Consider the following 25,388-nt stretch of genomic DNA (forward strand, 5'->3'; position numbering starts at 1 on the left):
ACCTCCCTGCCGTGGGCAGGGACATCGTTCACTAGATCAGGTTGCTCAAAGCCCCATCCAGCCTGACCTTGAACACTTTCAATGAAGTGAATACATTTAACATTTTAAATAAATGCAAACATTTTATATTTCACACGAGCTGAGAGATTTCCGAGTTGATAGCACCAGGCAAATTAACCATCACAGAAGTAAGACTTTTTTGCTCTGGTTTCAAAAGAGGCTGAAATGCTCTACAGAGCAATCTCTTTCACCCCACAAATCCCTGGTTGCCAAAACCCTGGGCTCCCAGTTTGTGTCTGCTGCCTGCCTTCCTCTCTCCAATTCCACATTTCATCCTGCACAGCAAATCGCGCTCATCTCATCTCTTCTGGCTGAATCCGTTATTGGCCAGGGTGCCATAAAACCGCCAAAGGTGTACGGAGAGCGATTAATGGGGAACTGGGTCATCATGACTCTTGATGACAACGTCCAGCCTCTCCTGTAGGACCTGGGATGGGTTTGCAGCTCTCTGCCATGACAGCTCAAGGGCAACATACTGTTCCACTGCATCATGCAGCACAAAAAGGACAATTATTCAGTAGTAGAAAACAGACAGAAAAAATAAAAGCTTAAATCCCTGTCCCCCACTACTTTCCATTAAGCAGAAAGTTAATGCCAGGGTTTGCAGCATTTTCCAAATCCAACTGTAATTGAAAAATATCATTCCACAGGATCAGCCGCCTTGTATTACCGCTCTCGAGTCACACTGCAATTTTTTGGTTTAGTTTGCTCCAAAAGCAGTAAGTGGAGGCCAAACTGGTTGTCTTTGGCCAAAGGCCATGTGCTGACCATACAGCTCGAGAAGAGCCTGTGTGCATTCCGTGCTCCGCATGGCAAGCATAAAAAAAAGAGACAAGCATCTCTCTGACATCACCTTCGGTCTGAAATGGTGTTTGCCCCAAAAGACTGACGTGGGAAGTTTCAGTTTATTCTCCTGCAGAGCCCTGCGCTGTATCATTTAAAATAATAATAGGCAGAACGATCTGTCAGATCATACATAACAGGCTATTCAGCAAAGCCATAGCGGTTAATTGTCTTCAGATAGCAGGCTCGGTGGTCTCGGCAGAAGCCGAGGGCTCAAGGAGCTGCAGGCTGTCAGCTCTCATTTAGCAGAAGCCAAGAGGCTACAAAATCCCGTTTTCAGAAGGGAGAGAAGGGCATCAGAACCCAGGCAGGGCAGGACGCACGGGAGCGGTGCTGCCCCACAGTCCTCCCCTCGCATCCTGCCGCCCCGACTTCCCACAAGCCCAGCAAGTGTTAAACGCTCCAGACACCTTTGCTTTTCTGTGCTTTTTTCGATGAGCACACGTTGTAAGCTAAAAGCTTCTAGTTAAACCGAATAAGAAGAAACTGAGATATTCAAAAAGTATTCTAATCAAATATTTCACTATTTAGAGGGAAGCCCTGTTCCAGGTTTGACTATTTTTTTATTTTTATTTCAGTTTAAGAGGTACACAATAATGTTCCTAAGGTGGTTTAAATAAATGCTATCACACTATTTCCCCTCTCCCATCCATCAAAGGAGAAAAAAAAAAAAAAAAAAGACAGCATCCACAGTACACCACCGAAGTAGAATATACCTTTTAAACACAAAATATTAAAAAACACACTAAAAATATATGTAGAATCATATCCCTCCAAAAGCATTCATTTCATGGCAATGAATGTCAAATATTAATGGTGAATTTGTGTAAATACTTCAATAATTAACCGATTCTGTAAATGTAACGTATTGGATTTGACACATACTTGAATAGGAAGTGTAGGTTAAAACAAGAGAGAACTGAAATGCATGCCCTGTAAAGTTTTTGATGACGTTTGCCATTATTTAAGATAACCTGGTATTTGTGTGAGTCATGACGAGAGCTTACTGAATTGCCTAAATCCAGACAAATTAAGTAGTCATTATGTGGGTAATACTCCTTCGGCAGAGGAAACAGTCTGCTTCGCTTTTTCTGAGACACAGGAAAATACTGTTAGACATCAGGGCAGCCCAGCAGGAGGAGGGAGGACTCCCCGCCAGCTGTACAGTGGAAGGATGGGACAGTTTGGAAACATTAAATTTGGATGCAAATCTAACAACAATAGTGGAGAACACCAAATTATATAGGGAGGAATTAGAATAAAAAGAGGAATCTTTTTTTCCCAGATCAGAACACTGCTGTAGTTTAAAACGCAGAACAAAACCCACTTCCCTATCGGGGAAGATTTAGGGTTTCTATCCTAAAGTGCAGCTCAAAGAGAAATTTGAAAAAAGTGAAATATATTTGCTCCATTTTAACTTTTACCTTGAGCATGAGAGTGACTACAGAGCACAATAAACAATTCCCTCGAACTTGTGGCCCATGCGTATTCCTCTAAAAATATTCCATCTTCATTTAATTTTTTTTTTTTTTTGAAACAAAGCAAAACAGTTAATATGAAAGACCAGAACTCAGAACTCTGTCTGCAAAATTCCAAGCGTGGCTGACACATCTAAGAAACACCTATATCGTAGCCGCCCCTGCAAAAAAACCAGCTATCTGGCCAAGTGCCAGTAATATGCATTGCTCTGTAATCCTATGTGAGTAAGAAAATACCCCATTTGCAGAAGAGAAATGGTTCTCTAATGTGTTCTTTTCCTACAGGAAAAATGAAACATTAAAGAAATATTAATTTTCTTCAAGTTAGGCTTGCTGCATTACACCTCAATTAATTCAACCCTTAACTGTGACCATAAAACTCATGTCTGAAAGAGCCTTTACAGACATGTGCTGATGGGCATTTTCTTTGCTCTCAGAGACAATACTTGGGGAGAAACTTGTAAGAAAAAATGAAATGAGTTTTCTGAAAAAGAATGTACGTACTTCTTCATGAATAGGGATACAAGAAATCACTAGGATAGTGGGGGGTATAAGATAACTTCTTCAATTAAATCCCTCCATCCGCAGGAGGTCTTGGTAAGTGGAATTAAAATGTTCTTTCAATCATTTTTGTGATAACAACATGCAAAGTGCTGTGACACAAACATTCTCTGTCCCCTAATCTTCTATGTGACAAAAACATTAAAGGTGTTACAGTATTTAAAAAAAAAAAAAGGGATGAAAAAAAATTAAACCCTGGCATCCTGAAGTTTATTTGGCATATTATTACACTAATGAAATCGTACCTTTGGTTGGCTTGATATAAAACCTATCAGAGTCATTTTTTATTTGGATTTGTCTGTGACTCCAGGCTCCCTAAAATTAAGCTCAACAGTGGCCTCCTATTAATAATTTATCATCATTTTATGATTTGGAGTCTTCTTACCCTGGTGCAAGCCTCTCTTCAAACTTTCATTCCTTTGGGTTTGTTTTTTTTGCATGGTTGTTGGGGTTTTTTGTGGTTTTATTTTTTTTTTTTTAAAGAGAAACAATAATTCTGAAGACATCAATGCAAAATATTTATGTATTTGTCTACTTTCTTGAGCAAACCAAAACAAAAGCAGAAATCAAACAGAATTCAAGGGGCTGGGTTGCAACCTCTTCCTTTGACAATGATCTGTGGGTTCCTGACTTCCCAAGGGCTTTTGTCTGAATCATTTCCCAAGGGGGACATTAAAAAACTTCCCAGTAATGCTGAATTTCGGTGGCAGGTTAAAAGTTAAGATGAGCAAAGCGTATGGGCTACACCCCGGGACGTTGCCAGATGATTGTGAGAAATGACCTTATGCAGCATTAATCACTCAAGAAGGAGGGTGTTGCAAAGCCTGCCCAGATGGCTGGCTGAGACGGGGAAGGAAAAGCAGGATGACGAGGACATGGGAATGAAGCGCTGACGCAAAAAAAATGAAACATTTTGCTGAAGTCTAAGACCTCCTGTTGGAACCAATTTCTGGATTTCAGTGACAGCCTCTGAAGTCTGAAAAAACAAGTCAGGTTTTAAAGCTGAAGCTCTCTGAACCCGGCAGCTCACGTTACGCAGCTCAGCACGTGTCCTTCACAACAAGAAAAAAAAAACCCAGGAGACAAGCAGAAGAGACGGCAAGGAGATGATGCCCCGAACCCCAGGGACAGTTTAAGGTACCTGCAGATTTTGTGACCCCACAGACCGCAATTCTTCACGGTCCTGGGGTAGAATCACGGCTTAAAAATTTAGGGATTTCAAGTGATGTCTATGGAAGCAGCCGAAAGACCCTGGACAGACAATGGCTAGCTTTTCCTAAATTTCTCCTGACGCATTAAGTAGTTAATAGAAGAAGAATTATTTAAATAATAAAAAACAACTCTAAGAGACAAAAGTTCCACTCTTGCTCCATACAAAGGGGAAACAAGAACAGGATTAATAATAACAATAATCACCATGACACTGAAAGGTTTGAGATCCTCTTTTTGTTCATAAACATGTTCTCTCTCTTCCCAATTTGACGTGGAAATTGTGTTATTTAAAAGGCTTATAACTAACCAACTACAACCAAGACATGCATTTTATAATATTTTTCAGAAGAAAGATTATATCCAGCACTTATTTTAGTGGTTATTAAAAACATTTATAACTTGCATTTCTACCAGCTGGCCTCAGTAGTTAAAAAAAGATAAGAATTGAATTAAGGGACGAGCTCACAACACTAAACTAGTGTCTGTGGTCCTCCTAGCAATAACTTGAACTGTAGAAAAGGTACGCCGATAAATTCTGAGAAAGGAGACAAGCAATCGAGTTAGTCACCAAAGCAGACAAAAAAAGTGACTAAGGTTGAGATTAGCTTTGAATAACTTCCTAAACTCAACTGAGGAACCTTTTGAACCCATTTGTAGACAAAGTCTGCAATCCACCACATACTGAGAACAATGCAAAGGCTGCCAAATTAAGACATTCCCTTTCTACAAAGAAAATAATTTCCTCCCTCTGCCCGCTCTCCACTGGCCATTGAAGATCTGCTTTCCCCACCACCTCCTCCTTTTCCCTGCAGCATCCCTGCCAGATTGCACTACCTATTCTTTTTAAGTTTTAATTTTTCTTTCTTGCATTTGGAGAAGGCAACTTTCCACATAAGAAAGGGAAAAAGCTACAATATAAAATTTACTGTGTTCCCACAGCACTCTTCTCTCACGCATCCCCATACAAGCATTAAATCAGGCTCAAATGGCAGTCGGCTGTCGTAATTCGTGCCACTCTATGCGAGAAAATTGAAGACAGTCTTCTGCTCTGCCAAACAGCCTTATATTCTCACAACCCAGGGTCCCGCATCACTTTGAGAGTGAGATGGGAAAGGGTGAGGCTGGCGAGCTCTGTGCCCTACCACATGCATTAAGGATGACTTTACTGTTCATTTATAGCACATGAGATCACTGAGCCTGGGCTGTGGTGTTTCCCGTCCCGCTGGAAAATATTCACCATCATCTGATTTGATTTAAGCAAACAGAATTTTCTTTCATTAAATGTATTTCTCTGAAAGCAAGTGTGAAACCTACTCTTAAAGTTAAGTTTTTCAGAGCAGGAACCGTGCCTGCTCAAACAGGTAAGCTGGAGCTGAACCCGAGCGCCTGATTTCATGGAGCTGGGACCAACGTGATGGTTGTTCTAAGGAAGGTTCACCTCCCTCTTTGATTCTGCATCACACTATTCTTTCTGGGTGCTTTTTCATCATCTACTTATGGCAAGAAGAATATAAATTCCCAACAAGATGATTCTTAAAAAGCAAAACTTAATCACCACCTGAATAAATTCAGGCTGCTCTGATGCAAACAGCAAAAGACCGATGCTTAAGGGAGGCATCCTCTGCTCAGGAGACTGACTCTGTATCTCAGGTCTCACCCACTGCTCCTTCCACTTCTCAGCCGTGAGCAAAACAAAGGGCACAGGGATGACTAAGGTTAGTAATGACTTGTGTTGTTGATTTTAAGCAAACCTGAAAACATTTTTCTTCTACTTGCACGCAAAACGGCATTAGAGTTATGTCTCCTAGGCAACAAAACTATTCATTGGAATTGGCCTTAAGTATTTAGAGTGAGTGTTTCCTTCCTATCCAGGGAGTCACACTGAATTTACAGAAAAACATTGGTTCCTCTGAGAATTACAGTATATGACTCTGAAGGTGTCGGTGCAGAGGTCCTCGTTTGCTGGAGAAAAGCTCTTTGTTACATTAGTCAAAGATGGCTTTCATACCATCTGTGCAATCCCTAATGACCTTGCAAGAAAATCCACCTTTTCAAGTGTTCCTCTAGCACCTGATTTACTTCTGGACAGTCAAAATTGCTTTCATCTTTTTAACAGAGGGGGCTGCACAGTTTTTGGAATTCTGCTGCAAGTAAATACATCCCTCATGTTGCTGCTTCTGAAGAGAGGACCAGATCCTTCCCATCTATTCTGTTCCAGGATAATTGCTTCCAGGTTTCTAACTCACCAGTGAAACCAAGAGGATCTGCATTTGCAGTACGGGTTTATCCAATCCGGACTTAAGAGCTTTTTTAACCATATCCCCACCAGGCTTTCTTACCTTTCCAAAGACAAGGTCTTCCATCCCATCACCAGGCAAGGGGAAGAGGTCAGACTCGCTCCCAGACTCTCTTTTAAGGACACCCTGTGACGAGGCACAGACGCTGTTCAGCCCATCCTCCAAGAAATTCTCACATTCTGCGGGAGCAAAGCAGAAAGAGTTAACGGTCTGATGCTTTTCTGTAGCATCCATACATCCAACTCGCGTATGCTCCGTAAAATCGAGGATTTAAACACAACAGTAAACACAGTTTTATAAATTGTGTTCCCCTCCCAAAACCGTGCCTGCAAATTTTCAAAGAATTTATTCAAGAGTTTAAAACTCCATTTCATGCATCATTGAAGTACATGGTGCAAACAGAACTTCTGCATTAAAGGGCCATATATGCTTGTGCTGATAAATATGCTGTATGTTAGGTACCTCACACTGAGGATAACAGGATGTTTCCCGTCGATTGCAGCAACTGCAAAATTGGATTCATATTCAATAGATTTAGAAATATAACTTGACAATATTTACTTTCCTTCTCAATTAAAGAATCAATTCCCTCTAAATGCCAAGGTGCTTTTAATACGTATTAGGATGATTATTTCATTTCTTCTTCTATACTTCACTGAAAAAGCACTGGTATGGCTTCTTTTTTAAGATGCAAAAATTAAGCGTTTTTTAAAAATTCTCAGCTTTCATAACTCCTGACACTGAAATATAGGCATATTGCATCTTTTTTTCCTAAAATGCTTCCAGCTGTTTGTACGGGGATGATCAGCAGCAGAGAAACAGGCTACAGCCACCGAGAAAGCCCGTCCTTTCCAAAAACCTAAACAGACATGTATTTGCATAAAAAACGCTTGCATATCATTCCGTTTGATCAGCCTTCAGCAAAGGTATTAATGACAATTTTGGCAATAACTGAAAATTCTTTTCTTCTAGCTCAAAATATTTTCTGATTATTAGTATTTAAAAAAAAAAAAAAAAAAGAGAAAAAAGAGAAAGGTGTTATTTAACCGGCTCTAACTAAACAGATCCAAAACGTGTTTAGCTCCCTGGAGAGGAGCCAAGGCACTAAAATGTTGTTTCACTCTTAAATTACACCTGATGAACTCCAGCCCACATCAACCTTACACATCAAGGCAACGACGACAGGTTTGGGGAGCTCAAAACCACCTTTTTCCCTTCCCCATCCTTAACCTGCACCCGCCAGCAGCTATCAAACAGCCCAGCCGCAGCCCGGCCGCCGGGAGCGAGCCATTCTCGGAGGAAATAATGTTAATTTGTTGATGGCAGCGGGGCTGCCCCCATTTTGGGCACGGGGGAACTGAAACCAGTCGGAAACCCCATTACCCTGCAGAGGAGTTTCCACACGGTGGAGAATTGGAAAAGCAGTTATTGGAGGCGGTGCGGCTGCTCCCTGGTCCTGCTCCCCTTTCAGTAAACCTGGAAAATCTGACCTGCTTTTCCATCACCGAGGGGGAGAAGGGAGGGGGAAAAGAAGAAGGAAGGGGGGGCGGGGGGAAGGGAAAAGCAAAGAAGAGTGGGAGAGGCTGTAAGGGAGCCGGCCAGGGTGCCGGCTGTCCAGCTGGCAGCCGGCAGAGCGTGTCCGCAGCCCAGACTGAAAAACAAAGGGGCTCGAGCCACGTTCCAGTGGAAAATCAGCGGGGACGGTCCAGATGCGCCAAGGGACAGATACTTCACCCCAGCGATAAATCACAAGAGGCAGCGATAGGCTTTGCAGGAGCCTCTGAGGGACAGAAGGGATGAAGCAGCGGAGAGGGACAATGAGGAGCAGAGCTCTGGGGAACGCTCCACATCCCAAACCCTCTCTTCCTTCCCCGTTCCTTTATTTTTGGTTGTTTGGGGGGTGTCTTCCAACCCCTCCTTTTCTCAGTTAGCTCATCGGGTTTGTTTTCTTTGCTTTAAACTGCACAGGGATTGCACAACGCTGAGCTCCGTCTCCCACAGCCGTGCCCTGGCGAGCCCCGGCGAGGGCACTGCCATGAGCAGGGGACGGTGACACCCATCACCCGTCCATCCCCTGCTCCCTGCGCAGGTGGATTCACAGCACAACTGTGCCTATCTGCTCCGCTCTGGGGAGGTGCAGCCGAAAAATACTATGACGCTGGCAACACACTTCTTCATATAATATAGACGTAAAAAAAAAAAAAAAAATATCAAGAATCCTAGGAAAAAGATTTCCAAGCAATTCTTTTACATATATTTTCCAAAGCCTTGTGTCCTCTAAGTCAGGGCTGAGCCCTCCGATTCCATGCTGATAGCTACGTATCTGCCACACTCCTCCAGGCTTTTCATTTCAAAACCACTGACAGAGAACGAGAAGCTACGGTTTCTGGAGTTACCTTCTATGATTTGAAGACTCTGTTCTTACAAGCCATTTCAGCGGGATTATTCAGCAGGTGAAAAAGGGCTAATTCCCTACCAATTTGTGTATTTTAAACTTAGCCACATTACCACAGCTAGTGGTTTTACTGCTGTTAGGTGTTGCCAGATTTTTCTTGCCCTCTCTATGCCGCACAGCACCGGCAGCGCATCTGGAGGGATGTACGTGCAGTAACGATGTTATTTCTAGAATGGCCAGAACCTGCAGAGCCCGAGATCTTCCTGCTGCTTCAGTCCAACTGGGGAGCACATGAATCAACTTAAAAACCTGCCTCTGTGCTTGAGTTACGGATACGTATTACTATAATTATTAATATATATTTGTACATACAGCTACCTGATTACATAACTAATATTACCTTTCTGTAGCATGATATTGCATTAGATATAATAAGTATCTAACTGATATTGATCCATATGAATACATGATTATAGATTTGCCAAGGCAAATGAGCGCACATCATTTAGCAGCCAAATGGAGCACAATAACTCTTGCCTGAAGCGTAAAAATATCATACCAAGAGGCAAGGGATTTGGGGACACAATTGGGAAAGAAGCAGGTTCTCCTGTAAAACACTCCTGAAACAGCTATTCACTGCTCAGGACTATTCTAAACAGAGCATTATTTTTTTTTTTTTAAATAAAAAAGCACTTATTTAACTTTGTTGGAACCTAGAACTTCTACCTAGAATAAACCCTTCGGGTCAGTCACCCGCATTATCTCCTGTTAGCCTACACTCTGAAAAGATTGGGTTTGGATTTCACATCGACACTCAGGGATTCAATCCCTGTTTTTCTTTCCAGTCTCTCAGATAAATTAAAGGAGATTTAGGTGAGACCCCTGCTCGTAATAAGAGCAAGGCAAGAAGTGTCCTCTCTATGATCAGTCACTATTCAGGGCCCTGATAAATAACTCTATTTGTTTTGAACATGCATAATTCAATGAAAGGAAATGCTTTTTTTCTTATCTTGGACATCAATCCCTCTTTGAAACTTGCCCAGACAAGATTTTTTCTGTGCCAGTGGAAGAGCCAGAAAGCACCAGCCAGCACGCAGGGCTGGGTGCTCGGCATGGCTGGTGGGCAGGGTGTGGGAACGATGGCTCTGAACCACCTTCCTGCTTCCTGAAGCCTGGAAATCATGGGAACTTTCAGAGGGGAAAAAAAAATAAAAAAAAAATCAAGCCACTGATTTGGATCTAAATATGGATTCAGGAGTTTAAATTTCTGATTGTACTATCATTATGGCTGGAAACCATGTCTGTGTCGTCCATCACATCATTCAAGTTTATTTTAAAAAAAAATAAATATCAAAATACCGAAGTACTTTAAATGTGAAATTACTTAAGAAGGTAACACGCCACGCAGTTCACTGCAAGTCAAGTGCTGCAACCATGTGCTAACAATGACTCACGGCAGATTCATTACACATTTTCTTTAGTTTACGTATCTGGCCCGTTAAGGCTAGGATGTCAAAAATAAGAAGAAAAAGAAGGAAAGAAAAAGTGAGGAGAACCGCAGGGCTGCTCATCTGGAGCCACCACCGGCACGCTGCTCACCTGGAGACTCCTGCGTCCGCTTGCGTTCCAGCAGGGAAGAATTGGGACATGGCTCCAGAGAACACCAGCTTTCACGGTTTATCTGAAAAACAGATCAGAGCAAATCAAAGAAAGGCCACTCTCACTAACATCCCTGTTAGCCTCTTCTGCAGTGTCACTCTGCATCGACCAGCAGATATATAGTTACGGCTTACTTTTGTCCCAGTAATAAAAACCTCAAAAGTAACTTAGGACTTTTTTTTTTTTTTTTAAGCATCACTAAACAAACCATTAAAATATGCCAAAAGGTTTACTCCTCCGTGGAAAGTATGATTTCAAGGTGGCTTTGGCTCAAGGCAGGAGTTCAGAGGGAGGATGAGCCAGCGTTTAAGCTACTAGTTGAGGATTGAAGAAACCGCGCTTAAATTCTCCCTTCCATTTGCAGCGGGACTGCAGGCAAGATGCTCCTCTGCTTTAAGGCCTTGGTTCACTATCCACAGAATAGCAATTCCTTACCACCCATAGTGCCGTAAAGATAATTACCTTAAAGATAGTAAGGCGCTCTGATAATGTTGAAACGAGGGCTAAGGAAGTGCCCAGGTCATGGTGAGAACCAGAAGCACTTTGTGTTTGCATTAACTGAAATGATGAATACGTTAGAAACCCCCATTTTAACACTAAGACACGTCACGTGGTTTATTTCAACATGAGCCCTTATCATCTCATCCTGTCCCTCACCCCTTCCGTGTCTTTCCAGTCTTTCAGCAAGGATGACTGATCTGTTCTGAGCCTTCTCTCCCGTCTGCCTCTGCTTTACTCTTCCTTGCTTGGGTTGTGTTGTCCAACATTCTGACTCTGAAATCTGCTGGACTATCCACAACCCTTGGCTCATCCAACATATGCTTCCCATCACCTTTGTCTACAGCTGGTGGACTCTGGAAGCCCCTTCACTCTCTCTCCTTCGGCAGCTCCGCTGTTCCTCCTAGCCAAACACCTCTATTTGTCAAACGCAAGCAAGTATCACTGAGACAATCCCATGTCCCACATTAAAAAAATCCACAGGTTGTTTCCCCTCTAGACCTGCCTCAACACACAGGATCTCACATGTTATGGTGTAGTTAAAAGAAAGCTACTGAGATGGACGGTTTTGTCTTTTGTCTGATTTTACATGCCAACTATTTCTCTTACCCTCTCTCTGTTTTTCTTTCCTCTCCTGAAATGGTTTCCTTTTCCTTCTCTCTGTCAATAGAGAATTTTTACTATTTACTTTTTGCCTCTATCTGTCTTCAAATCCCTTCCATGATCCTGCTCCATTTTTGCACTCCCTTGCTGGATTCTCATGCCCTCAACGTTCTCCTTTCTCCCATGTTATGAAATGCACCGCTTTTTCCTTTTTTCTTTTTTAATAAAGAAAAACCAAGACTCTCCTACCCTTGACCTGACTTGCTGCTTTGACTAATGACCCATGTCCTTCTCCCCGTTCTCGCTGAGATCATGGAACTCATTATTTGCAGTCGTTGGCTGGTGCTCCTCCCCGGTCTGGCTGTGTCCCCCTGCCCTTCACTGGAGGGGCTCCTGCCAGCATCTGCGCTCACCTCCTGCTCGCCACACCGCAGAGTCAACACTCTACTCCCCCCGACCTGTCAACTACTTTCTAAGCACATTTTTCTTCCTTAGGTTTTGTCCTCCTCCACACTTCTGTGATGACAAAATGGGGTTTGGAAGGGCCTTTGACAGGTCAGCTAGTCCCTTTCTGCTGCTCCAAGTCACGCTCAACTATAATCTGAGAAGTCTTAATCCAAGGAGCCCTTAAAAAAGCGAGGATGCCATGACCTTCCCCAGTCAGCAGCTCTTGCTGGGAGAGACAGGGAAGGAGCAGAGAAGATTTGAGAGGGGAAAAATGAGCAGGAGTCTCCCAGGAGAGGTGAAGGAGACGTCACGCTCTACTAGAGTCAGGTCTCAGGGTGACCTCAGTGCATGTCTTACCTGGACGGCCCTCCCCCCCTCCATGCAATTATACAGACTATCTTTCTTAGATATGATGTATACTTCCTATCAGTTGCTTGCTGCCTCTGCTCGTACATATGCATTATACACACATTCATCTACGATCCCATCAGACCCCATATGTACGTACATCTAAGATCCCACCCTTCCCTGCACCTCTACTCAACATACGCACAACCCTGTATACCCATCTTCTCCCTCTTACGTATATTACATATATACCAAGTGAGAGGTGGAGAGGGAAAGAGGGGAAGTCTGAGAAAGGTTTTTGTAAGCAAATACTCAAAACAATGATTTTTTTGTTTTCCAAAGTGACACAAAGATGTTGAATCTTAACTGTTGCATGGACAGTGGGTCACTGTTTGTTTTTTTTAATGGAAGAAAGACACCCCCTGTTCTCAGTGAGGCTGAGGGGTATCTAACCTTAGCAATTAAACTTCACTGCAGAATTTATACATAGTTTTTTTAAGTCTTAAGAGAGCTGTAAAGTCAAAAAATACCAATTCATGACTGCAAAGTCAATAAATATCATGTTAATATTCTTTTCTCTCCAGCCAAAGCAGAATCTATTTTGCAGTACACCGTCTTGTTAAAGGCAAATCTAGAGGCTGAGCCTGAACACGCATTAGGACAACAAATGCAAATGTGCTCAAGTCCACACAAATGAAGGAACGACCCATTTCAGATATAAAATCAAACTCTGCCTCCTTCTGACTGGTTTGTACCTAACTCCTTCCTCATCATGTTCAGCCTGATCCTCTTCACTCTTAAACCATTGTATCTCCATCAAATTTAGGGGAACTACTCCTGATTTATACCAATATCCGCTATTGGACATTGATAATTAAACATCCTGTTCAATCATTAGCAGTAAGAAAGCAAAATGTGAGGAGGTTCAAGCCTGTCAGTTGACTGGTAATAGAATAAATTATATTAGGCTCAATTAACATTATATTTTTTCCTTTAATAGAACCAATTGAGTCATTCACTGAAAATGCATTATAGACATTGGCATTTTTTCAAAAAAGATTTGAGTATTTTTCCCATTACCCAGCCAGCTCTCTCCTCTGCCCTGTGACTTTGCCAAGTATTGAAAAACGTCTGTTTTTTTTCTAAAAAAAAAAATAAAAAAAAAAAAAAATAAGGCAACAGGAGGGTAACACTGAGGTTCAAGGTGCTGTTTCAGATATACCTGATTAGCTACAAAATAAAACATTAGGAACTAAGTATTTATCTCGGCAGTCCTAATTCAGGAATAATAATAATAATCATCATCATCAAAATACAAACAAAGGAAACCTCTACTATATACAAGTATTCCCTATGCCAAAACGAGCCCAGACAGGATTTGAGGGAGGTTTACTGCGTGCTCTCAGGAAACTGGGTGGTCCACACAAACCCAAATCCATAGCCCAAGACTGGGATTCCTCCTCAACAGCTGAATTCTGCTCATATTTACTCAGGACTGCAGGTACAGACAGTAAGGGCTGCAGAGAAAATACCATTATAAAATATAGTCCTCCCTTCTTCCCTCTATTTTGCTAACAGAAGCCCAAGGAGAGGCCCACAGGCTGGTGGCCACAGAGGGTGATAAAACACACCCCCCCCACCCCCCCGCACTTTCTGCCTTGCTCACACTGATTATAGTCCCATTGATTCTGGGCATCCCAAGTCTTTGCGGGGGGAGCAGAGGATGCGGCGGTGTTCAGATGGCAGAAGGGAATATGAAACAGCCTCTGGGAACAGAGTTTCAATACACAGCTTTTGAAAAAATGCCAGAGAACCAGCTATTTTTCCATGCAGAAGCCTGAATGTGTTTATCTGCAGCTCAGACACAGAATGAATCATGGAGGCACATCCCCAGGCACCAAAAAGTGAATCCCAAAGGATTTTCTGTTTGCCTGTGAAACACTAGCAGACCAAATGTCCAAAGAGGGCTTTAGGACACCAGATGGAGTTGCAAGCAGCAGACGGTTTGATTGCTCTTTCTGGGCACACATGGATGTATTTCCTGACTCTCAGAGACATCTTCCTGCAGACATTGCATTTGAAATTAAGTAAGTGACTTAAGGCAGAGACCTCTTTGCATAAGAAAAGGACAGCACTGGACAACCTGCGAGAAAAAACGAACCGTGAGTGGCCCCAGCTCCTATTCCCAGGCTCTTCCCTCCTCTCCCCCTGCACAGCAGTCTTGGCCAAGGAGTTCTCTGACCCCCTCCAGCGCTCATGGTCCTCTGAAGTGCCTGACCATGACAAACAGAATTGGGACCTCCTCCTCAGAAGACATTTCAAAAAGCTCTACTTGTGGCAGAGCAGGATGGCGAGGGCTTGCTAGAAACACTCGCCACCTGGCTCTCATGCACCTCTCCTATCTTTCCATCATGGAAAAATCCTTTTTCTCTCCCTCCGGTTTTATTTTAACTCTTCTCGCCTTCCATTTCACAATAAAGAAAACACACTGACCTCTCAGGAAATCTTCTGCTATTCTAAAAGTTTGCACTTGTCAGTCTCACTGGTAGCGATGTAAATCAACATCTCCAGAGCAGAAGGAACCAGATGATTTTAACTTTCATTTCCTAGCAAATCTCTAGAGATTCATTTTCCCTCCATATTGTTTTAACTTTGTCCTAAATTTCCAAGTTTCCACTTCTCTCCTCTTTTTTTTTTTTTCTCCTCAGCTTCCAGACTAAGTTCTACCTTGCAGCTAAAACCAGATACCGTTGCACATCGGAAAATGTTTAGTATCGTAATTCCAGCTTGCTTGGTGTATCATTAAATACCCGTACGCCACACTGAGCAATAACTGACTCTAGGAAAGATTTGAAATATCCATTGAAAAGCAAAACGAGCCGAAAACAAGCAATATTTTAAATGCAACTAGAACTAATTTGTTTAATAATCACGAATGATACAATGATTCATTTTTAAAATTTTAATGCAAATCTTTATTCTCCTCTGACAACTACCTCTTCCTGAAAATTTCCTCTAGGATAATTTCCATTGAAGAAAATTGTACACATAACTGGAATTCAATGTTTATTCTGAGCAACTTTTAACTTTACAATTCCATTTACGATGGAATAACCCGGTCATCTCCTTTAATTCTTGAACTAAAACTAAAGCAACAGTTGATACGCCCCCTTCACAAAAAAACACCTTTCAAGATCCTCCAAACCCCTTTCAAAAGGAACAGGAGGAATGGGGCACCGCGGGAAGGACTTTTCACCGTCTCCCTTCAACAGGCATTGATGCAAGGAAAGTCCATACACACAAAACTCACGTTAAGAGCAAAAATCGCTGCTTTGACAATCATCTTGCCAGACAACATTCAGAGCAGACATATCAATTTGCTTACAAATTCCAGAATTTTTTAAATTGCTTATTTAAAGTTTTTGTAATCTCCCTGAGTATTTTCTTGGCTTCAGCTTTCTGGGAAGGTTTAACAACATGCACGAAGAACGTAAAGACCATTCTCCAATATTTGCCAGAAGGGACAAAGTGACACCACTCACATTTCTGCAATGATTTCTATAAAGATTTATCTTCTCGCACTGTGAATATGCTACATCAAGCCTTTTACCTTTACAGATTTGGTGACACCATATCAGGACAACATTTTTTTCAAGGAGGTCCAAAGTGACCTCGTTGACAGCAACTAGCAAGCAGTGCTATAGAGAACTATGCTAAAGGATTACACCAGAAGAGGCTCCTACAACCACAGAACATTTTAAATGACTGAATAAATTAGCACTTTGTGGTGTAAGAGCAACGCTGAATTCCTAGAGTGCACTTTTCCCCCTGGCAATGTCCCAACCAGGGAAAGGAGCAAGAAACATTTTCCAGCCCTTGGCACTGAGATGTCCTGCCCCACTAGCAGAATTAGAGTCCTGGTAACAGCAAACCTTAATCAAGCTTTAAAAACAGCAGCAATGGATTTGCATAAAAAACATCTTGACAAAAATGGGAGCAAAATTCTCACAAACATGTCTGTGGCCTGAGGTGAAAACACCTCAGTTTCATTGAAGTTATCCTTTCCGTTCTAATTCTATATGAGATACCAATAGTTATACTCAAAAAATCTCAACATCACCATACATACACTTCTCTCCCGCTGTCCCATCGATAACCAAAGCACTGCAGATAGATGGAGGATTAAAGTTCAGAGACATTTTAAGGCCACGACATTCGATGAGACACTGCACCCAAGGACAATACTTCCCTCAGCCCCAAACCCTAAAGAAGAACATACTTATGTGTCAAAACCAAAATGCACAGAAAAAAAAATAAACATGCTTTATAAGTACGATAACATCCAATGGAGGAAACCTTAAGCTTCAGTTAATCTGGGGACCTTCTCCAGATGCTACTTTTAGCTTAGGATGCTGCAAATGGCACTTTGCCTTAGGCGGGCAGGGTTCATTCCCGAGGATCTGCTCCAGTGCCGGGGCAGAGCTACCAGAGCAACCCTCTGCCAGGGAGCAGAGTAACAAATTGATAAGCTCCCCCTTTAATCTCAAAATGCCTTAATTATTTTTATAACACTGGGCTAGTTTTAATTTCATGAATAACGTTCTGATTTTTAACTGGAAGCTGAATGGAATCTGCTCATCTGAAGAGCAGCTAAATCAAACCTCGTTTCCCCAGTTATAAAAAAACTTAAACACCTTCTGCCTACACTTAACATTCATCTCCAAAGGTGAAATGTAGATACAGGCAATGAACTATTACAAAGTATTTCCAGCTGCGATTACTCAGTCTCCCATCCTCAAAGCGAGCCCATTTCTTATTCTCTAGCTCTGCAAAGCACAGCCTGTCCATCCAGACTTGAACGCTTGTCTAACTCCACGTGTATTGCAAGGTGCCAGCCGGGGTGGTATCCGTCTTCTCTCCCCAGACAGCTATGTTTGTGGTAGCAGGCACAACACAGAAATGAGACAGGGCTGCCAACTCACACATGGGCACACGGAGACTTCCCGTTTCAGGTCTTGGAGTAACAAAGCGCAGTCTGCTTTACCCTGCACATAGCTGCTCAGAACTCAATAAACTCTTCAGACAAGCAGATGTCCCACTCGCCCCACACCTTCTCCCTCACCTGCTACAGTGTAAGCCCAGCAGGAAAGACCATGGCAAGTTTTTCTGCCATTTCTGCATCATCCAGGCTTCCCTGGACCACTATGCAAACCACTATGCTCTGTAACCAGGCTCAGCACGTTCGCATCGCTGCAGCAGCAGAAAGAGCTGCAGTAAAGATGAAGTCCTACCTCCGACATAAGGGCTACAACGCTGATGTACCCGCTGCCTCTTTTTCTTATGTGAGGAGGTGGAAGAAAGAACGTTAAAGCTAAAAATAACTGCGTGCATCAACCCCCAAAATTGCTGAGGTTTTTTTTTTTCGTAACTCCACAAGCCACTGTTTCAGGCACAATCTAAACATGGAAAATCTAAGCCCCAACGCACTGACCCTTCAGAGGACACGTGCATTGCAAAACAGTCGGTAGGAACCAAAATTCTTTTCCAGTTATATCTAAGAATGGTTGCAATCAATGCAAATAAAATGCCATCTATAAACATTTAGGGACTGAAATGACACAAGATCTTCTTTGTTCACAACTTGTTCCAGTTGTCCTTCTCCACCAGCTGTTTTTCTTTCCTGTGTCATTGTTACCGAGTTCCCCGTCTTAAAACGAGGCAAAGAACATATTCATCTACCACTTAAAGAAAAGACATCTTGCCTGAGTCAATCTGTAGGCCAACCCAAAAGCTCTTTAGTGCTTTGCAGGTATCCCGATACAAATTCATCCAGGTCTAACACTCCTGATGGATCCTATTTGGGTTTGCTTTTGTTGTAAGGCTATTTACTTGCTTTTCGATACTTGACACTTAAGAAATCCTGTCCTCTTAACTCACCAAAATATAGTGACCTAGATGAGGTACAGTTTTATTTAAGTATTTTAATTCAAAACAAACCCAATGAAAAACCCCGCCCCTGCAGCTCCCTCATTAAGGGTCTGATCCAGCTCCCATTAACGTCAGGAGATGATCTGCCCCTGACGCACTCGAGCGCTGGCTTGGCTCCCTAGATCATCAGAATTTAATTTCGTCTACCGGTTATGTTATAGAAAACAGCTAGAACATGAAGAACGACTAAAAATCAAGCTGAAGTTGCTTGTAACTCTAGCTGTCACTTGCACCCTGCTATTTTAAACATCTGCAGGCTGTACAGCCCGTGTTGGGCGCAGCAATGCGTGCACACACGCACACGTATATGGGCACTGAGTCATTTGCAGGAACAGACAGCATAACCCACAGTTTTGAAACTCAATTAGGAAAATATTAGTGGGAACTAACAAGAGCCACATTTTGTTATAAAAAAATCTAAGCTTTGCTGAACAAAAACTAATTTAGGGAACCGATGACATCAGAAATACTGAAGTCAGATAATTATAGTGAATTACATTTCAACCCAGGCATTCAGATATTCTTTATAAAGAAAAAGATTATGTTTTTTGTGTTAGTACCCGAGTTTGTCAGGGGTACCAGATCCTCTCCCAAGAATTATTAAGCAGTCATTTCACACCAGTAGTGTGTGCACAACATGTCTACGTTTTTTTTTAAAATTACTTATATGGGTGTCTAGAGATTGAATACCATGGGATTCAATCCTCAACAGCATCATTAACATGAGAGTTCAAAAATACTCAACAAAACTGAATTAGTAGAGAAAACAAATTAGGGTTATTTGTGTTACTGAAAACCAAAGGATACATGGAATTAATGAAAATACTTTCATTCCTAAACAAAGCAAGTTAACAAGTGCTAGGTCTATTTTAGCGCAGATAAAGTAGAACAAAGATCATTTGAAAGTAAACTTTTTTATACGTTCTCATCTTGACTTGGAAACAGGAGCATGAAGCAAAAATCACAAAAAAGGAAGCCATACGATCATGCAGAAACTCACTGCCTCAGCTAAGAAAATAGAGAAAATGGGAGAGGGAATGGAAATGCTCTTCCAGGAGTTCAGATCTCTAAGTTGGGCTGTGTTTTGCAGTCCCTCTGGCTGCCTTCCGATTTCCATCCACTTTGCCAGGAAACTGCTGAAGCTCCAAGAAGCTGTTAGGGAGACAGGACATTCCCAGACTGCCATTGTGCCATTTGGTGGAGCGCTTGCTAATTTTAGATTAGAGGAGGAACACACTGGGACAATTAGCCAAGAGCCACTCCTGGCTCTTGCTCCAACCCATCCTCAGACAAAACTCACACCCAAACAATGAGACCGACAGCAACTCCCTTCAAACGCAAACAAAAGACAGAGGCAAAGGATGATCCACCGTGCCTTTTTTGGCAGAATACATCTTTCAGGGGACACGTACATTTTAACCCCACTGGAATTGAAAACCCTTTGCCTAACGGCACCTTATGCACAAAACCCACCTGCAGGAGGTGAAGGTCGCAAAGCAGGAGGGGACCGTTTAACGGCAGAGGACAGGGAAGATGGCTGGAGAGAACCCTCCAAAACAGTATCTGACCGCATCCCACAAGAGATTAGCTGGTTGCAGGCGTAATAATATTTGGCGTGAACTGGTTTGATAGCACTCAGAGCCACCTCCAGGCTGAAGGCAAGAGCTCTTCCACCTGTTCCCCATCTCTGCACTGTCCAGCTGGGGGGACAGATACAGCGGGGAACAGATCGACCCCTTCGAGATTGTACAAGAAACCCGTAAATAAGCGTACATAAACATCATACCTTTAACAACACAACATCTACAGTCCTGTCCACCTTGGAAATGTCACACAGGCTGTATCGCCTCTTGTGGCGTTCGTACATTTTGTCCAAAAAGCCGGGAGCGAAGGAGCAGAGCCCACCATGAACCCCGGGCTGACCACGGCCGAGCGCACTCCAGACCTCTCACATACGTGCTCAGAGGAGTCCCCGTGTCCCAGCACACCGGCCTCTCCGAGCCTCTTCACTGGAAAAAGAAAATCCCAGAGCTGCCACCAGCTGATAAAGTCTTCTTGGAACAGATTCGCTTACACAGGCAACACAGGAACTTATAGCAAACAAAAGATATTTGAAGAGAGCTTTATACATATAGGATTATTAGTTTTTTTTTTTGCGGAACTGCTAAGAATGGTATCAGCCTTCCTGTTATAGTAGTAATAATAATAATAATAAAAAATGTTTTCCAGACAACTTTGATATCCAAAAAGCACCAGAATGAAAATCCTGCCCGAAAAGAGAACAAAAGCCAGATGTGTGCAGCAGGAACCTTGACACTCCAAGAAGGAAGGCAGAAGGTAGGCTCAGCCACGGCGAGTCTAATTCAGGAGAAAAAGGAAAAGAAAAAAAAAAAAGCCGATCACTGTATCCAACGTAAATACTGTCACCAACGTGTTTTTTCTTTCACGCCCTCGTGCACTGAAAGAAACAATAAAAAAAAAGGTATTTTCCTCCTTTCGAGTCGGTCCACTGTTCACCAGACAGGAGGGCTCGGTTTTGCGTTAAGTTTAAATTTCTAATGACAGCACAGGGCAAAAGGAAAGAAAATAATGAAATAAAGCCACTCCCCCCTGATTTGGCCTGGGACGTCACTACTTGCCTTTTTAGTCCCGCACCAGTGTTCTCCCAGCTTTCAAAATTTCTTTGCAGTTGTGAGAGCGTGATTCATCTCTTCAGAGAGAGGAGGAAAAAAAAAAAAAAGGAGGGAGGGGGGGAAGAAAAAGCAGCAGTTTTTCTTCGTCAACCTCTTCCACCTCCGGCTGCAGGCACTCGGTGTGTTTGCTCGGTCCAAAAAAGAGACTGAGAAGTAAAGGGACGTGTTTTCGGAGAGGTAAAAAGGCTCTTCCCTTCTCCCCCAAACCAGGTGAAGACAATTTCAGGCTTAACGCTTCCCCGAAACAGCAATGGAAACTTATGATTTAATCAGTGCGCACACACATACAGAAAAAAAAAAAAAAGGAAATCAGCCATTTACTTTTTTTTTTCTGGTTTGCAACACAGAGCAAAAGATTTCAGCAACTTGCTCTCCAGAAAATACAATTTTCCCTCTTTTATTCCAGTCTGAAAGGCAGAGCTTTTTTTCTTCTTTTCTAAAAAGAAACTCAAAGTGTTTGGTTTTTGTTGGTTTTTTTTTTTCCGTCTTTCTAATGCTGGGCCGGTGGGAGCGTCTCTCCCCTCTCAATAGCTCATTCACATCAGCTGGGCCCTGCGCACGCTGCCACATGGTTTCCTGTTTTCAAACTGCCCCCTTGCAGCCCCCTCCGCTTTCCACCCCACCCTGACCTCTCCAGGGATGAAATCTTTCCATACTTCCCCGGCTTTAGACATTCTCTCATTCACCGATTCAAAAGGGAAGGGGGGCGGTGAAAAAAAAAAAAAAAAAAAAAAAAAGAGAGGAAAAAAAGAAAGAAGAAAAGCAGAATGGGGGGTTTTGTGTGGTTGGCAGTTTGTAGCCAGCAGAACTTGCTGCTTTTCTGGGTAGAAAAGCTGGAAACGGAGGAATTGTTAATCCCGTGTTGCAAAGCAGGAAACACAGACATCGGAAACGGCACTTATCAACCCAACGCTTCATTGTAGATCTCCACGAGCCATCCTCGGCGGCGTGGGGTTCACTGGCCCCACTCCTGCTTCTGGGATTCGCTCCACTCGTGGAGCTTAGTTAAGGGTTTGTAGGTCTGACCCCATCCACTGCGAGCAGCCACTCCAGCTCCTCTCTTTCCAGTTCTACCCAGTCTTCTGCCCACCCAAAACCACTGCAGATCAGCCTGCCTGTGAGTAACACGGGAACTGACCCCTCTGCGCACCTGTTTGGTAAAACACTGAAGAACGGGAGTTTACAGAAACACAAAGTACTATTTTGGGCTCTCCTGGATATGACAGCCCCAATCCGTACTGACAGATTACACAAAAGCATAATTGCCCTCTCAACTTAAGACTCAGTAAGCAAAATGAGAAGGGTGTCTTTTCCTAAGACTACAGCACGGCTTGGTGGCACGGTGGTCAGTCACCACTGGAAGGTCCACCTTTGGGCACCGCGGCATGAACATGTCCTCATGCATGGGAGTGGGCTGGGGACTTGCAATGGATCAGCTCCTCCCAGTAAGTGACACAGGTATGCTCTTACCTACTCAACGCGAGGTATCTCCCCCCGCTTTGATTAGGCTCCAGTCTCTCCCTCACAACCCAAAGCTTCATCTCCACCACACCACCAGCTGAACTGAAGAGGTTTTCCTCTATGAGGCTCTCTTACAGATACAGTCCCCAGCTCAAGATCTCAGCCAATGACTCCTTAACAGCGAGTGGAGCTTCTGCTTTCAGTATTAGGACACACACGAAATGTGGTAGTACTTTGGGGACTTTCTGGAGCCACCAGTTTTCTCCACAAGTAATGAATCCCAGCAATCATGTGCCTGTCGAGATGAGGAATCAGAAATGGCTGTGACAGCATTCCAGCCCTTCAAACACTACCATAAAAGGCAGGGATTTCCTCAAATCTATATTTACAAGACAGGAACCGATAAACAAAGTGTGTGAATTTAGTTCAGGTAAAGCAATTTGCGGCAGTGGCTGTGCCTCAATGATGCTGTAATGTTTCATTACGGAGCACCCATATTTTTTTTAACTGATACAGCAGTTCATTTTGTTTTCAAATTAATTTATATAAGGCCAAGACTTAACCAAACGACAACTGCACAGCTCTGTTCAGGCACTCCACGTAAAGCACTTCACCTTTGAACCTCTGGCTCCCAGAAAGAGATGTTCACTGCAGGGCTCAAGCAATGCCCACCTCGCAGAGGAGACTGCCATGTGAGCATTGCTACTAACTGCGACAGCGCATCTTCCACAGAGAAGCGACCTAGGTCCAACTTGTTGCTGCATCAACACCTGGAATTTTGTGGCTCACATTATCTCACCCTTCCTACAGGTAAGGAGATATGAGAAACACCTCTATCCAAAGGAGGTGGGTGACACAGTGGGAGATGTGCAACCTTCACAGCAGGAAGTTAAAAAGAGGAGGCCAATTCTTCTGAGCTATACACCAACATCTTGCTATGGCCAAAAGCCACAAGTAACCCAACCTGTGCTTTCACGGGGCAGGAGGCAACAGAAAGTTACGGTGGAAGGCACAGGCAGGTGGCGAGAGCTGGCCAGGGAAGCTGCCAGGCCAGCGCCAGGCAGGGTGCCTCCGGGCACAGGCCGCGTCCCAGGACTCAGTACCCATCCACCCGTGAATTGAGATGACAACCTGCCTTCCTCCGTAATTACGTGTCTTGATCTAGTAAAGGTTGCCAACTGATCCCTCTGGACTTCTCTACACCTTCAGCAACAGAGAGAAATAATGAACACAAACAAACAAACAAACTCACAAAATATATGCCCCTCTCTCCCTTCTCTTTTTCTTTTCAAATTTAAGCTTCCAAATCCCTAATTTGTTCCAAGAGTTTTCCTGTGGTTTTGTTCCTGACTCACAGCCAAGATCAGGAGGCCAATGACGACTACAGACACCCAAAGTCCATCTCATCTTCATTTCCAGACTTTACTGTTGAAGGGGGGGAGAAATGTAATACAAACAAATAGAAGATAACGTGCCAGACAAACTGCGCCCCCGCCCCCCCGGCTTGAAAGACCATCACTGGCTTCCCACGTTAGGTGGGGCTTTTGCTGCATTGTTTGAGGCCAGAAATCTTGCCTTGCTCCCAGCCTCATACACACATGGGCACGCCGAGCAGACGCAGAAGACAGACTCAGCCCGGACGAAGCAGAACAAAGGTTTCCAGCCTCCTTTGTCCATCTATTTAAAGCAGTCCCTTGAATGCCATACGTGTGTTTACACAGTATATAGTATTTATGCTCAGAAACACAAGGCACCAGACAATCAGAGGATACAGATTAAATTTAAAAAAACTCTACTCCAACGAGGAAATAATTCTCGTTTTTTTTCGGCGAGTTGCTCAAAATGGAGTGGAGAAGCGAGCAGCAGCCCGGGCCACCGGCTGCTGATGCGACAGTTCTGGGCTCCTTATTGAAAACATCTGGAAGCGCTGAGCCGCTTTGTGCAGACAGGAGTTTGAAACTATCCAATCGTTTCATATCCAAACCAAAGTCCAGTGCTGCGGATTTCAAGGGAAGGAAAAGGGGGGCGGGGGGGGGAAGGCGCTCGATCGCACCATATGATCTGTAACTCATCCAGATAAAACTCCTCCTCCTCTACCCGCTAACAGACCTCTTAATGACAAGGAAATCATGGTTATTCTGAAACAGACTGCACTATTGTTATCTGTTTCAAATTACTATTGCCATATCGTTATGAAACACTGAAAATGATGCAATCTGCAGAAATACTCAGGCATATTAACTTTTTTAACTGCGGCTCTGATATGAACTAATGGAGCAGTAGATGAAAGGGAAAAATTCTCCCTGTTTTAAGCAAGTCAAAACCCACTTTTGGGCACTAAACACAGGAGATAATAAATTCATCAGACAGTAAGAGAGAAGAATTACAATTTCAATTGCTCTTTTCTTAAAAGAAATCAGCTTTTTGGAAAGGGTTTTAAAAAATTTTATGTTTCTGGCACTTGCAGGGATAGACAAAACAAACCCCTTTTTTTCCTAAAACTAAATAAGGCAAAGGAAATCTGCACTCTAATACTGCAAAAAGCCTGTAAGAGGAGCGCGTCCAATCTGGAAGGGATCGCACATCCATCGTGTCTGCTGGGGGACAGGTCAGCACCCACACAAGAGGACACTGAGACGGATACTCGAACGTGGATTTTGAGGAAGAGCAGGCAGTTGCTGAATGCTGGCGAGTACTGACGCTGCAGACCTTGGTAAAGAGCCCTGGCTGTCAGATAATGCATTTCTCATTTTTGCAGGAGCGTTGCAAGACTGAGAAGAGTTTTGTGACCGACCCGCTCGCACCCTGCCTGTCCATCCACATCTCTGCGGTGGCACTTTGGTCC

The 25,388-nt window shown here is 43.3% G+C and overlaps 1 protein-coding gene across 6 annotated transcripts in view; it reads right to left on the reverse strand.

The window, feature by feature from the left end:
- AKAP13 (A-kinase anchoring protein 13) overlaps positions 1–25,388 on the reverse strand; it is a 224,436-nt gene that overhangs the window by 55,434 nt on the left and 143,614 nt on the right. For 4 of the 6 annotated variants that reach the window (XM_063345530.1, XM_063345532.1, XM_063345533.1 and 1 more), the window contains 2 exons: positions 10,446–10,527; positions 6,494–6,630 (listed from right to left, as the gene is read on the reverse strand). In XM_063345530.1, coding sequence (XP_063201600.1) covers positions 6,494–6,630; positions 10,446–10,527 — 219 coding nt within the window. Of the gene's footprint in view, positions 1–6,493; positions 6,631–10,445; positions 10,528–20,175; positions 20,392–25,388 lie in introns of those variants that run through there. The other 2 variants (XM_063345535.1, XM_063345536.1) reach the window with 2 other exon arrangements.

Source organism: Chroicocephalus ridibundus, chromosome 9 (assembly GCF_963924245.1).
Source record: "Chroicocephalus ridibundus chromosome 9, bChrRid1.1, whole genome shotgun sequence".
In the NCBI taxonomy this organism is placed as follows: Eukaryota; Metazoa; Chordata; class Aves; order Charadriiformes; family Laridae; genus Chroicocephalus; species Chroicocephalus ridibundus.